Source organism: Physella acuta, unplaced genomic scaffold (genome assembly GCF_028476545.2).
Source record: "Physella acuta isolate Inbredline_101_S28 unplaced genomic scaffold, ASM2847654v3 ptg001618l, whole genome shotgun sequence".
Lineage (NCBI taxonomy): Eukaryota > Metazoa > Mollusca > Gastropoda > Physidae > Physella > Physella acuta.
The window spans coordinates 225,139-239,600 of record NW_026733132.1 but is presented as its reverse complement, the minus strand read 5'-3'; the positions used below and the strand labels follow the sequence as shown (position 1 = coordinate 239,600).

The following is a 14,462-nucleotide window of genomic DNA, read 5'->3' as shown; positions in this document are numbered from 1 at the left end:
TTTGTCTACCCTTGGCGTTGAAATATCACTTTCTGTTTACATTGCTATTTCACCACCCTGCGTAAGTATCGGGTGGTGGTAAAATGCGAGGCAAAAATGTCACGTGACCGACAGTTTTCGCGCCCTTCTCGCAGATTACCGCCTCACCTTTTCGCGTCTCGCAATTTCCCCAACACCCTTTCTACGCAATACGGGCAACGGGGGGGGGGGGGGGTTACCCGTTTTTAAAAAAAAAATCAATTTTGTTTTTAAAAAAAATAAAATTCTAGATCTAGATCTAACAAGTAATCTAAATTTAGATCTATTTAGACGAGTAGCCTATACTAGTATTTGTCTGCATTGTTTTAGGGTCTAAACTCTAAATTAAATAAAAGTGAAAATGTTTAATACGTCTATTAAAATTGTAGATCTAGATCATCTATATCTGAATTAATACGAAAGACGAAATTAAGAGGAGGAATATAGGGCAATGTTTTGTAAATGTACAGTTAGATCTATGGGGCCTACCACAAGTTGGTTTTTGAATAGCTCAGAATGAATGTTTTTATTTGATGTGTGCATCATTTTGATCTGTGTTAACAATAGTAGGGGCCAAATAAAATGACATCATATTTACTTCGTGGAAGCTTTGGGTAAGATTTAAGATAGGAGCTAGATCTAGAACTACCACACAAGTAGTAGATCTAGAAATCTAGATCTAGTTAAATCTAGTAGTTAATTATAATAATTAACTATTTCATAATTGATTCATATCATCATCAATCTCTTCACTCTTCGTAGTAGATCTCTAGATCTAGTTAATAAACTAGATCTAGATATCTAGTAGTTAACTATTAATTTCATAATTGATTCATATCATCAATCTCTTCACTCTTCACTTTACTATGACTAGCTATGGGAATCTCTATCTTGTGAAATGAGTGATGCAACAGGAAACTTTTTTTTTAAAAACAATGTAGATCTACAAACAAAATGAGTTTTTTAAAAATGTTGTAGTTGTAGGCCTATAGCCCTAGGCCTAGGCCTACTTCTTACTGTCTTAAACTTAGGGCATAGGAGGTCTAGATCTAGATTTCTAGATCTGTTCTAGAGGGTGTGGGGAAATTGCGAGACACGAAAAGCGAAATGGCGAGGCGGGAAAAAGCGAGAAGGGCGCGAATACGGTCGGTCACTTGACTTTTTGTCTCGCATTTTACCACCACCCGATACGCTGGGTGGTGTTGAAATGCGAAGATTTCTGCGAAAAATTTACCGCACCCGATTTTCAGTGGTATTTGGTCCAGACTTCAAAGATGTTTCGTTTACATTGTTAAAACTTCCTATTTTTCCGTTGCTAGACATACTGATGATTTGTCAACTCCCCCCATCTTTTGTGTCGACTTAGAATACCACCTTGTTCGAAACAGATGGAAATACCGCCGACGATAGATCAACTTCTGTCTTTTGTGTGGAACGCTGAGGCCGCCTGATGTACCGTCTTTGAAGATCACTGTGCCCGGATCCGCTGCCGCCGCAAACATATTTTCTATTGTTGCATAGAAATTGTGCATTATAGCTGCCGCCTACGATTTTTTCTAACTTTTTTTACCATATAAATATAAGCACAAGGAAATGCCTACATCATTTGGATACAACTATTCTTGAGGTAAGAACTACTTACTGTTCTACGTCACAGAACCTTACAGAGGACCAAGGCTAATAGGAAATTACCTGCAAGGATGATCTTGTTCATCTGTATAGGGAGGAGCATACCGTCATTCCGCCTGCAGTTAACCCCGATGACATAGTTGAAAGAATTCGAGAGAATTTACAAGAAGCAGTTTTAGTTACTGCACCCGTAGGGAAGGTCTGTTTGCCTGTTTGTTCAACTGTTGCCGAAAGGGCACAATTCGTGATTTACAATGAACTGATAAGTTTAAATACTAAACTTGGTGTATTCACTATTAAAGGGTCAACAGACCCCAGGGTGGTCACCCTTTTTCCAAAAGAAACATGCTCCTGTCTGGCCGCAGACAGGCAGTTGGATTATCGACAGTAAGCAACAAGGAATCAAGAAATCTAACACAACTTAGAAGAGCTGCAAGGAAGGGACAGGATAAAACTTCAGGGCGTAAACGTCCACGCCCCGCTGACATAGATCTGGCTGATGACCACAATGAGCAAGACATTGCCAAAATTACAGAAATGATAAAAAATAAAAATTATAAAAAAACGGAAAACAGATGTTGAGCGTGCAGATGATGATGATGAGAACATGGGTGCCAGTGTTGTTTGTGGGATGAACGAGGAGGTCAACTGTGATGAGAATGTGAAATGTTGTGAATGTGGATTGGAAGAAGTAGCCAAAGAAAAATGTATAAATGGGAGTCTAATGAACTGGGTTGGATGTAGGGCCTACTATGTGTGAAAGATGGTGTCATGAGGTGTGTTTGAGTAGTGCTAGGACTGTTTCAGAAGATTTTGTTTGTAAATTTTGTTTGTAATTAAAATTACTTAATAAAAAAAAAAAATTGCACTTTTTAGAATTGTTTATACTTTTACACTTTTTGCAAGTACAAAAATCCATAAATACATGTTGCAGAATATCTCTCCTGCTGACAAGATTATACCAATTCACAATGACACAGCTCACGTTTGTATAAACATGAGTGGGCTAGATTTTTAAAATTAATGCCGACTGAGACGGGATTTTCCTCTCGCTAACGAGTGTGTGCGATGACAGTAGCACAGCAACGATGTTAGGTTTTTTTTTTTAGATAGATCTAGATATAGATCTATCTATCTTCTTAGTATCTATCTATATAATAAAATCTAGATAAAAAATAACAACATACAACACTCATGTTAAAGGGTATGGCTAAATGCTTGTTTATTTTAAAACAAAAAAAAATAATTTAAATAAATAAAGATGAAAAAGCATGAAAAAAAACTTTTTTTTTGCAAAAAGTGTCTCACTATTTACCCTTAATTCCGCAGGTATGTCTCGCATTATCTTCTCGCATTTTCCCGCCTCGCCATTTCGCTTTTCGCGTCTCGCAATCTCCCAACACGCTATTCTAGATCTAGATCTAACTATTTAATAGTATTTAACTAAACTCTAAAACAACTCTAAACTCTAAGCCTAATCACTAGTTAGTAAACTTATTAATATTATTATTAAGTTATTATAATATATAATCTATATACTATTAAAACTCAAGTTTGTTTAGGCCTACAGTTTACATGTTTGAATATTTAATTTATTTATTTGTTTGTCCATTGCCATTTGGTTACAGGAGAGAATCTGCACTATGTGTAGAGCTGTAAAATAGAATCTAGTAATTAAAAAAAACATTATGTAGAGAACAATTTTTGTTTTATAGACAGACTGTTAATCACAAATTTATTTAAAGACGTTAATTATTTTATTGATTTATTCATTGGTAGATTAACCACATTAATTATAAAAGTTCAGAACAATGATTTTACTTATAGTGAATAGTGTTGTCACATGATTTATTTACTTTTTACATCAACAATGGCGTCTTCCATCGACTATATTGTTGCAGATTCAAAACAATAGCGCATATAGATCTAGCTAATTTTCTGTCGGCTATAGCTTTAATGATGCGTCCGTTTGATATTTTTATTAGGTTTCATCACTATTATCAATTTTTTAACAGTTCTTTTTATTTTCGTATACAATAAATTTCTCTAGACATCTAGATCTAGAATCTAAATATCAGCTGTCGAAGGGAGTTATTTATAGATGTAGAATCTATGTCAAACCAAAATTAATTAGTTTTAAATTTAAAAAGCCTTTTAAAATCAGAATACATTATTGAGTTTCTTTATTAAACTATTTTAGTCCTTAAATATTTGATATAAATCTTTGCTTTTTAGCTTCATGGATCATCTAATTCTAGAATATAAGTGATTTATCTATCTAGCTAGATCTAGGTTCTAGATCTAGAGTTACGGCAAAAACTCGGCTTAACCAAATCAGTCGTAGAATCTAGATAACTCTATATAGTTCTAGATAATATTGAGTTTCTATACTAAACTATTTGAAACCTTCATTATTTTATATAAATCTTTGTTTGTTTAGCTATGGAATTGGCTAGTTTAAGATAAAATTTAATTTGAAAGATATTAGATCTAGGGCATTTTTTTCTAGGGCCTATTCGCGTAAATCAAGTTTCTTAAACAGAGTTAAACTATTTATATGAAGCACAAAAAGGGTCATTATGTCACGAGCCTAGATAGCTAAAGTGATAGTGTAATTGGCTTTCATGTGGGTGGCACCGGTTCTAGACACATCATGTCAATGTTAATTTTTTAGCGCAATTTCCATTCTGGAGAATTGCGTTTATTAACTCGTCATTTCTGGGAATGGATGGATGAATGAATGAATGTATGGATGAATGTGTGTCCGGGCTTTAAGTTGTATCTCCTCCTCAACGAAGCAATATCGATGACTAGTTCCAAAAGCAATTATGTTAAGCAAGTTACGAGAATGAGCATAGGCCATAAAAATTCCGGGTTTCTTTCATGTATTTCCAGGAAAAGCCAAAAAAACTCGAAAAAATTCAGTTTTTGGCCCATATCTCGGCAACCAGACCACTTAGCGACTTGAAACATGTACCAATCGATTCCTGCCATAATTTAGAACAATATTGCCGAAGAAAGTTTTCAAAAATATCCTCTCGTTCGGTCACAAATTTTAAAATTACATTAACACCTACAAACCGATCGTTCTTCTAGCTAGAACGCACCCCAGCATTATACGTCAGAGCTATTTTTAGATAACATAAGGAAATTGCGCATAAATGTCACTAGACCTTTTTAATTAACTTGTTTTTTCAATTTACGTCTTTTTGAATCTGGGGTCAGATTATTTTGTGATTATAAGTGACAGGCGTGATGTCATTTATGGATGACCGCCGAAACCCACAGTTATCTAACTAGATAATGGGTAGTCTAGTTATAATTATAAGTAAACAAGGGTAAAACTCCATTTTAGCGTATTTTATTCCCCGCTTCACTTCACCTCTGGTTGAGCGTATTTTATTATAAACACAACCGAAACACACAAAATTAAAATGACTATTTATGTCTGCAGCAGAGGCCAATTTCTATAACCACTCGTCATCAGACATCAATGACTGTAGCTTGACTTTACTTTCCAGGAAGTAACCTATTTCCCTTCTTAACTTATAAAAACTCTGCTCAGATCTTTCTGACAACTTAGCCATCTTACTGCTGTGTAATATGGTAAATCTTGCGATTCTGTGTTTGTATCTTTCAACATGTCTCTGAATAATCTATGGTTTAGCCCATGCGACCTTATTAAAATTTACTGTCTTCACCACAGGATTCAGTACACTGCTAAAGTCCATATATTTAGCACACAAAGCTTGCTGGTGAATAATACAGTGCAGGAACATTGGTTGTAGAATGTTTTCTAATTCCTTGTCCAATAAAGCCTTTCTTTATGCCACTCATGTACTTTCCTCCATCAACAGTCTAACTGTGGTTAGTCCAGTCCCAGTTATAATCAGCAAATGTTTTTTAAATCATTGAATATCACTCTCCGGTAATAGTGCAATACATGATATGTAGGGAAGCCAGCTCTTGTGTTATGTTCATGTCTTTATCCACACCTCTTATGAACACAAGCAGTTGAGGTGAAGAGCTGTCCAGCTTCTCATCCATTGCTATTGAAAAATGGCGAAACTTGCTTGCATTTTTTACTATTTGGGTCACAATGTTTACACCAATGTCTGCAACACAGCGGGCAATGGTATTTGCACCCAAAGTTACATTTTCAAATTGTTCTGAATTTTCTGGGCAAAGTTACTCAGCCACCTCCAACAAAAAATTTTTTCATGGACAAAAAGATCTCTGCAGGCCAGATGAGAGGATCTCACGGGCCGTATCCGGCCTGCTGGCCGTAGTTTGGAGACCCTTGCTCTACAGTAACACACTACATATGAAAGGACTTCCTCTGTGTATAGCCTTAGTTGTACCTGGTAATGCCCTTTTCGTTAACTCCTATTTCAAGGCCAACTATTTCTCATTTGACCTTTTTTGCTAAACAAATAAAGCAAGTGAACAAATACAGACTTAAATGACAGTATTTTGCTTTTCTATATTCTTCCATATTCAGTGCAGCTACTGTGGGTACTCTGCCACTGCTGTGGTCACTCACTATTGTTGTTGTTAGCCAATGTTTCTGCTTTTGGTACAATGTACTATTGCTGTGGTACTTGAATGATACTGCTATGGATACTACTTAATGCCACTGCTGTGGGTACTTAGTGCGGTGCTGTTGATACTTGATATCATTGCAGTGGGTACTCAGCCTTATCTGTAGGTACTCAGTATCACTTTATTTATCATGAGGTGTACATCTATGCTCAGTGTTATTGTGATGGTTACTGTGAAGCCCTTTCTTAGGTGCTATCCAGGATGGTGGTCCACCACCTCACTTCCTTTAGTATTATTTAGTTTTTCTGTTCTTTTAATATTTTAAAATGCTATTTCAAGGATTAATTTGTTATATTATACCCAGCAGCATGTTCACATTAATCCAGTATTGCTCTCTCTCCATATGCCAAAGTCGATGAAACCGGTGAATTATACTTCACCTGCTGTGTGCACTATAAAGTTTGAAAGTGTACATTATATACGTAGGCGAAGACTATATTGTACATCCTTCACTTATTTATAATCATATTTGAAGAAATGACAGCTTGGTGAGGCTTCCAATTAGGCTATACCCACTTGGCACCAAAGTACAATTTTATGTCTTTTTGTCGGATGTTGCGAAAATGCGACAAAGCGTAATCAGAGGAAAACTTCTTAAAATATTCTCATATGTGATTGATACTGTTTATACTCATAAAAGAGTGAATAATAAAGCTATTAGTATTTTTTGTTGTAAAAATGGACCACCTAGCTAAATTCATGAAGTCAAAAAATTTGCGTATTAGTTAAGTGTGACGTCATAAATTTCAACTTGACACCATGAACATTGGTACCTATAAGACCGTCTGGATGTACCCAACACACAATGCATGGCAGCAGTAGGATAAATGTACCAATGCTCAAATGCTAAGCGCAAAATCAATATGTTGAGTTTTAGTAACAGTCAACATTAAGGGATTAAAAAATAAACTTTTCTGCTCATCAAACATACTCTTAGACATTTTAATCACAAGTAAAATATAATTACTTTTTTTTAAGCCCTGCAAATGACATATTACAAGCAAGATGTAAAAATGTACTCCTGATGCCTACATCAACTTATAGGAAAGCTCGTTTTAATGCAGTGGTATTTTATAGTAAGAGACAATCCTTCAAAGTGACTTATTCAAATGGACAAAAATATGGTAATGTTCTTACCTCCTTGCAACTTCAAAGACTTCATGTACGACAGTTTTACAGTTTCAGTCATCGAGGTAACATTGTCTACAAAAAGAACATTAAGTCACTATTAGATGCAGATGGAGTATACAGATATGGTACCTACAGAGAAATAACGAGCCTTGTTCGTGTCATTGGTGGTCTTGGTCGGCTGTTAAAACTTCGATACCTTGTGTTGTTTGGTGGTGCTGGTGGAGGATATGCTGCTACTCAGGTATATCTTAATAACTTATTTCTTTCTTTGTTTGAGTTTAAATAATGCCTTTTTAATTTAGGATTAATTGTTAAAATTCTTAGATGGTTTAAAAAATTTATCATGAAATTTATTGCTATCACAGCAATATTTTACTTAAAAAACTTCCTTTTCTTAAAAAATATATTTCATTAAAATTTACTATATACAGCGATAGAAAAAGAGTTTAGGTATAAGTTAGGCTGTGGCTTAACCTACTTTTTCATGTCTTCCAAAAAATACCAGGCTTCATTTTTGTTCTTTTTACAAAGTTTCATGGTCATTTAAAAAATATATAAATAAATTCGCTTTGCTTTGCTAAATCTGCTTTGATACTTATATAATTAAAACAATGAATACTTGGTGTTTGTTTGCACTTATTATTTTTAATTTTTTTGTCAACACACTGGGTAAACTATAGCAGAAGATAAGGTAAGAATTACATGTTAAATATGAAATTGTTTATGCTTTCCACCAAACTATTGCTGCTTTAAAGGTAATCCAATGATCCTTCATACCTAAATAATATTCATTATAAGCAAATCAATATAAGAACACACAAAATTCATAAAGAAAATAATTTCTACAAGACTGCAGCCGTCTAAGCCACTCCCATAGCGCCCATCATGTGTTTGAATGGGACAAACCCTAGCAAAGACAGAGCTTTGGCTAAGTAACCATTTAATAAAAAATGTGCATTTTTTAAAAAGCATTTTCTCGGCTACTGATTAACTTTGTTAAAGCTTTATTACAAAAAGGAAATTTAAAATTGCATGCAACATGCTAATATAAGTATTTAACTCACAATAACTTAAAATACTTGAATTTAGTTTGATTAATTATTTTATTTTAAGCAAATGGAAAAAATTAAAAGCTACATGCCAGATGTAGAATGGATGAAAGAATATATTCCTGATTATGAAACCATCAAGAACATAGTACCAGATTGGAGCAACTGGGAAGTGCGAGAACAAGCTGCAGCTTCCTTCAGAAATTTAAAAACCCAAATGCTTGAAGTGATGCCTGAAAAAGTAATTACAATTTTTTTTTAAATATGATCATTGCTATAAACTTAAATTGTGCTCTTAGGTTTCTACTTATTTTATAGCATTTTGTCCCACTTACACAACATAAGTTACTAATAATATTGGTTATTTATAGTTAATAGTACATTTTAAATGGGAAAAACCCTTTGAATTCCACTTTTTAATAATTATTTCCCCCTGAAAGATAGTGTAACAATAATTTTTTACGGTTTGTAGTTGAGATACAATGTAACTAAAGATTTTATGTTTTATGCAGTTAACAAAACAAGACAGCAAATGTAATAACTTTGATTTTAAACAATCTTTTTTTGAAAAAGGGTTGGTTAAAAAAGAAGTTGCAAGATCTACCTGATATAAAACCAAAATTGCTTGAAATTAAGGAGGGAATGAAATCCATTATCCCAGCTGATCTCTCTACAACCATAATAGAAGGTATACTTTTAAAATCTTTTAATCTTAATTGTACTATTTTTATATAAATCTAAAATTGTATTGATATTATAATCGTGAACCACCTACACTGTATTATTCTGAGTTTTGAAATAACTTCATTTATTTACTTTTGTCTCTGTTAATTAAATTTTATTATTAAGTATTAAAAATGTAACATTTATTTATCGTACAAACAGTTTGAAACAAAAATTGAATAGTTGCTTTTCTTAGAATATATTGTTCATATTAAATTTCCTTAGTGTAGTAGTGTTTTTTTTTCCATTTTATTTAAATTCTACATTAATGGTGGTAGGGTTAGGCACCTTTTTATATTTTCCGGCATATAAGTTGATTTTTTTTAACTGGGAAAATCTTTCTAAAAGTTGTGGGTTGTCCTATGGACTTGTGCTGAAGCTTCTGAGCCAGACTGGAAAATCTGCATAGGGGAAAAAAATGGTCATGGCTTCATCTGTATGGAGTAATCATACTAAATCAGCAATGATTCATTAAACTCCAACAGCAAGCAAAGATGCAATGGTTATGTATGATTTTTATAGTTGGTACAGCCACTGGATGTGTACTTAACTAAGTACTAAGATTACATTTGAGAACAGTGGAATGAATGGATGGTTAGCGCTAAGACATTCACCAAAGGAGGAAACATAGTGCTGTGAAGTTTGATCTTTTGTGCATTGAAGCCTGCATTTATATTGGTGCAGAAACAGTTATAAAATATTTAAGAAATGTAGCATATCAACTTCATTATTTGTTTTGGAGGATGATTACTCCTTATAAAGGATGACTAATTAACATGGAGGATGGCTACTTCTTTTGGAGAATGGCTACTTCTTAAGGAGGATGACTACTTGTGGCAAGAAAGAGGAAGCCCAAGACCACATCATCTGAAAGACTATACTTCTACTGATATTCAATACTTAAGTCTATACTTAATAGGATCCATAGGAGGGCTGCCTTATACATGTAGCTCAAGATGTCATTGATGCACTAGTGATACTAGATGATGAAATGACATTGTTGAAGGCTTTTAAAGGGAAACTGTCATGCTAGCAAAGCCTGTAAAATTATCACAGGTTGCGGTTATGATGGGTGCTGCTAACTCAATAAAGACCTTTCTGGCACTTGCTCTCCGTATATTGTTTGTTATCTTCCTCCTATAATTGTAAGGATTAACAGCACTGGTTTCATTTCGGCAGCTTTTGCAACACTGCTGATTCCAATCTAAATATGCGTAGACATGCCAACTGCCTAGCCTAAAACGCAATTTAAAAAAAAAGTCGTTTCTCATTCCAGCATTCCGATTTTGGTGAAACTTGTTCCTCTAAATCAGAATAAGTGAATATGTATAAAATGAATTGAAAAAAGAGCGGAGAAAGCGCGACTGCTTTCCTTCGGCATTCTTTTCTGCCTCAATGTTTATTTTAAATACTAAGGCTATTGATAATCTGGAAAATGTCAGCTTTCAAAATAGCAGGAGCTATAAAAATGAATACAATATTTTAGAGATATTCCAAGGAATGATTACCAAAGGATTTGTGATAGTAAATTATACAGTAGATAAATTGTTTTTTTCAAATAAGGAGGATATTATTATCAAGGCACTAACTGAAATATCTAATGTTGACCCACTTTAGTTTTTTAACACGTTTTTCTTAACTCAGCTTCGCGTTTATTTGTTTGTTTGGATGTTTGTTGTTAAAATTGACATCGAAAATTAGCCCACTTCTGATTGCTCTAGAGATCTGAAATTTGGCATGCAGGCTATTTTCGCCTAACAATTTCAGATGCAATCATAAAAACTAGCAATTAGAGACCTAAATTAGCTTAATTAAATAACGCCCCAAGGACCATAAAATTGAGGACATGATTTCTAAAGATACCGACAAGACTGGAGGCCTATTGACACAGTTACTTCGGCCCCAATTGATGTGAGCGCGCTGGCCGTGATCGTATAGTGGTTAGTACTTCGCGTTGTGGCCGTGTCAACCCAGGTTCGAATCCTGGTCACGGCATGTAGGCTTAATTAAATTACGCCCCTTCTCTGTTTAAAGCGTATCGGTCGCTCAAGATTTTTAGTCCGTGTATTTAAAAACACTTAGTCAAGTCATACTTAATCAAGTCATTAGATAAAGTAGAAAATAAACTATATAAAAAACTTTTTAAAAACCACGTTTTTCATGTGTAGCAACGGACTAAAAAGGAGAAAATAAAATACTTAAAAAAAACTTTTTAAAAAACCACGTTTTTCTTGTGGACTAAAAAGTAGAAAATAAATTTTTCTTCCGACCCTAGGGGATCTACCAATGACTGCTCGTAGATTTTGTTCATACATTTGATGACAAAAAACGTGGGTCGGGCAATGGGTCGGGAAATTTGATGGTGAACGTACCCACGTTTTTTGTCATCAAATGTATGAACAAAATCTACGAGCAGTCATTGGTTGATCACCTAGGGTCGGAAGAAAAATTTATTTTCTACTTTTTAGTCCACAAGAAAAACGTGGTTTTTTAAAAAGTTTTTTTAAAGTATTTTATTTGTTCATGTGGCCTAGTACTAGCTAGTACATAGCAGGTCACAAACATGTAAGCTTTAATCAAAGGATCCTTAATAGTTTAAGATAGTTGTAGCATCAAAAAGTGTTAAATCAAACCAATAGTGTTATAACAGCTAAAGTTATTGTTTTATTATAGTGGGGTGGTTTTTTTTTTTTAAACTTTAATTTAAAATTAAGCAGAATATAAATCTAGATGCAGGTTAGATATTAAAAATATATATAACTATACTAGAACTATACATAATACTTATATTTAGTAATATTGTCAGGCTTTTAAAAATTTGTATATAATAATTTTTAATTTTTAATTTTTGGCTTTTTGCCTTTTAATTCCTCTTTTTAAGTATGACTATTCTACTTTTGGTTGCCAGGGTTTGTATTGGTAACATCCTGTCCCTTGGGTCTTTCAGCTGTGTGGAGAATTTTGATACATGGGCAACATTTAGCTCTACTTATCTTACCACCTTGGGTTTGGGCTTGCATTTCCAAAGGGCAATCATCTATTAGACTATAGAGCCATATTTATATTATCATCATCATCAATTCTGGTTTGGTTGACAGCTTGGAGAGCAGACCAGGCCATCTCGCTTTTTTAGTATCTTATCCTTCCTTTCAGTTTTAGAGTGAGTTTGGGAAATCCATTTACATTTTTCTGTTTGAAGAAGAACAAACTCTCGTTTATAAGTGATAGCTTTCCTGCTAAGTAACTAACCTGTCAAATTAAAATTAACATAGTACAATCCAATCTGATGCTTTAAAATCTTTTAGTGTGCGTTAGAATAGGGTAGTCTTATACAGTAAGTATATCCTAAACTATATTCTAAATGGTAAAAATGAAGGTCGTTTTATAAACTGTCATCGTATAAATGTAACATATGGTATTTAAATATATATATACTAGCTGCATACTCGTGCTCCACCACAGTGAATCTTTTTTAAATGTACCAACTTGGGAACAGAACAAAACCAAATACAAACACCAAAGAAAACACAAATGCAAAACACAACAAAAACTCAGCGTAGTCGAGTTTGTAAAGCTCAAGTTTGCTAAACCGAAAAGTGTCGAGTTCGAACCCTCGGGAAGATGATGCTCGTTAGCTTGGGACAGCCACTCTTCTTGGAGAGACAACTCCAAAATCAAACAACCGCTGCCTTGTAGTTTGTTCTTGGTTGGACAAAGGCTATGGAAGCAAATCCAAAAAGAAAAGCATAACCAGTTGACACGTATCCTTAATTGTGTTGGAGGGGGTTCCCTTCCAACACTAAAATTAAGAACGAAGAAGAATAAGACGCAAATGCTAATGCAGCATACAAACACAAAAGAAAATGCAAACAAAAGCACATCACAAACACAAAAACAAAAGAAAACACAAACACAATGCAAACGCAAAAAAATAAACATGAAAACACAAACGCTTATGCAAAACGCAAACGCAAAAAAAAAATCCAAACACAAAAGAAAACGCAAACGCTTTATCAATGGCTTTATCAAACAAATGGTTGTGTATTCCAACAATAATGCTCTCATGGACATCCATGCAATTTGCATTCACATTAATTTATTTTTTTACTTAAATAGCAATATTTATTGTGAGTTGAAATTCTTCTTAAAATACCTTCCTGGCAAAATTATATTAATTGATTAATTTTTTTCGACCCTACTATTGTTAAAACGTATCCATTTTTCTAGGAATATATGCAAAAATATTATTTGACATTGATCCGTTTAAATATGTTTAAGAATGTGCGTGTATTTTATATTTTCTTCATGTTGTTTTGTTGACATATGAAAAAGAGTAAAAACTTTGTCGATGACCAAAAATTTAAGTCTTTACATAAATAGACCCTACTCAATTACTTATAATAAGACAATGAAATGTAAGTAAAATGTACAGCATTTATTATTGTTTACTTTTATGTTGCTAGATTATATAGCAGTGACTGACTTACTGACTGACACACTTATATATATATATATATATATATATATATATATATATATATATATATATATATATATATATATATATATATATATATATATATATATATATATATATATATATATATATATATATATATATATATATATATATATATATATATATATATATATATATATATATATATATATATATATATATATATATATATATATATATATATATATATATATATATATATATATATATATATATATATATATATATATATATATATGAATATAAGATGGTTTAAGATGTTCCAAGCAGAATTGATGGGATTTAAATAGGGCACTATTGCACTTACTTTTTTGCTGACTTTAAAAGTATATTGTTGGAAAAATAGGCTTGCATCTAGTATAGTGTAAAATAAAGTTTGTTTCAATAAGTAACTAACTGTTGGTAAGACAAAATTGAAAGGCAGTCCAGGGCAATATGATATTTAAATTCAATACATGTAAATGTAATTATGTAACTACTGTTTAATTAAATTATTACTTTTGCATGTATTATATTTAATTGTTAAGTACATATCACTTATTTTAGTTCCTTTCTATTGACAATTCATTTCAGAAATTTAAAAAATTAATCTTTTTGTTGCTGTACACTTATTTTATCTAATAAAATTCTAAATTTTTAAATTGAAAATTCTTAAGGTTTTATCATTCTTTTTCAGTGATATTTTGATTTAAAATATCTATAACTTTTGGTGTCTTTTGTTTTGATATTTTTTCTGACAGGACTCAGTTTGACCAAGATGATCACAAATGCTCATGCTCAAGGTGTGTAGA

At 32.9% G+C, this 14,462-nt stretch overlaps 1 protein-coding gene across 15 annotated transcripts in view; it reads left to right on the top strand.

Annotated features, from left to right (window-relative positions):
- Positions 1–302: 302 nt before the first annotated feature.
- The window catches only part of LOC131929352 (dynamin-like 120 kDa protein, mitochondrial), a 38,359-nt gene continuing 24,199 nt past the window's right edge, over positions 303–14,462 (top strand). For 6 of the 15 annotated variants that reach the window (XM_059285474.1, XM_059285476.1, XM_059285473.1 and 3 more), the window contains exons 1-5: positions 304–632; positions 7,228–7,621; positions 8,494–8,670; positions 9,003–9,117; positions 14,412–14,453. In XM_059285474.1, coding sequence (XP_059141457.1) covers positions 601–632; positions 7,228–7,621; positions 8,494–8,670; positions 9,003–9,117; positions 14,412–14,453 — 760 coding nt within the window. In that variant the 5' untranslated portion in view covers positions 304–600. Of the gene's footprint in view, positions 633–7,227; positions 7,622–8,493; positions 8,671–9,002; positions 9,118–14,411; positions 14,454–14,462 lie in introns of all 15 variants that reach the window. The other 9 variants (XM_059285480.1, XM_059285479.1, XM_059285478.1 and 6 more) reach the window with 7 other exon arrangements.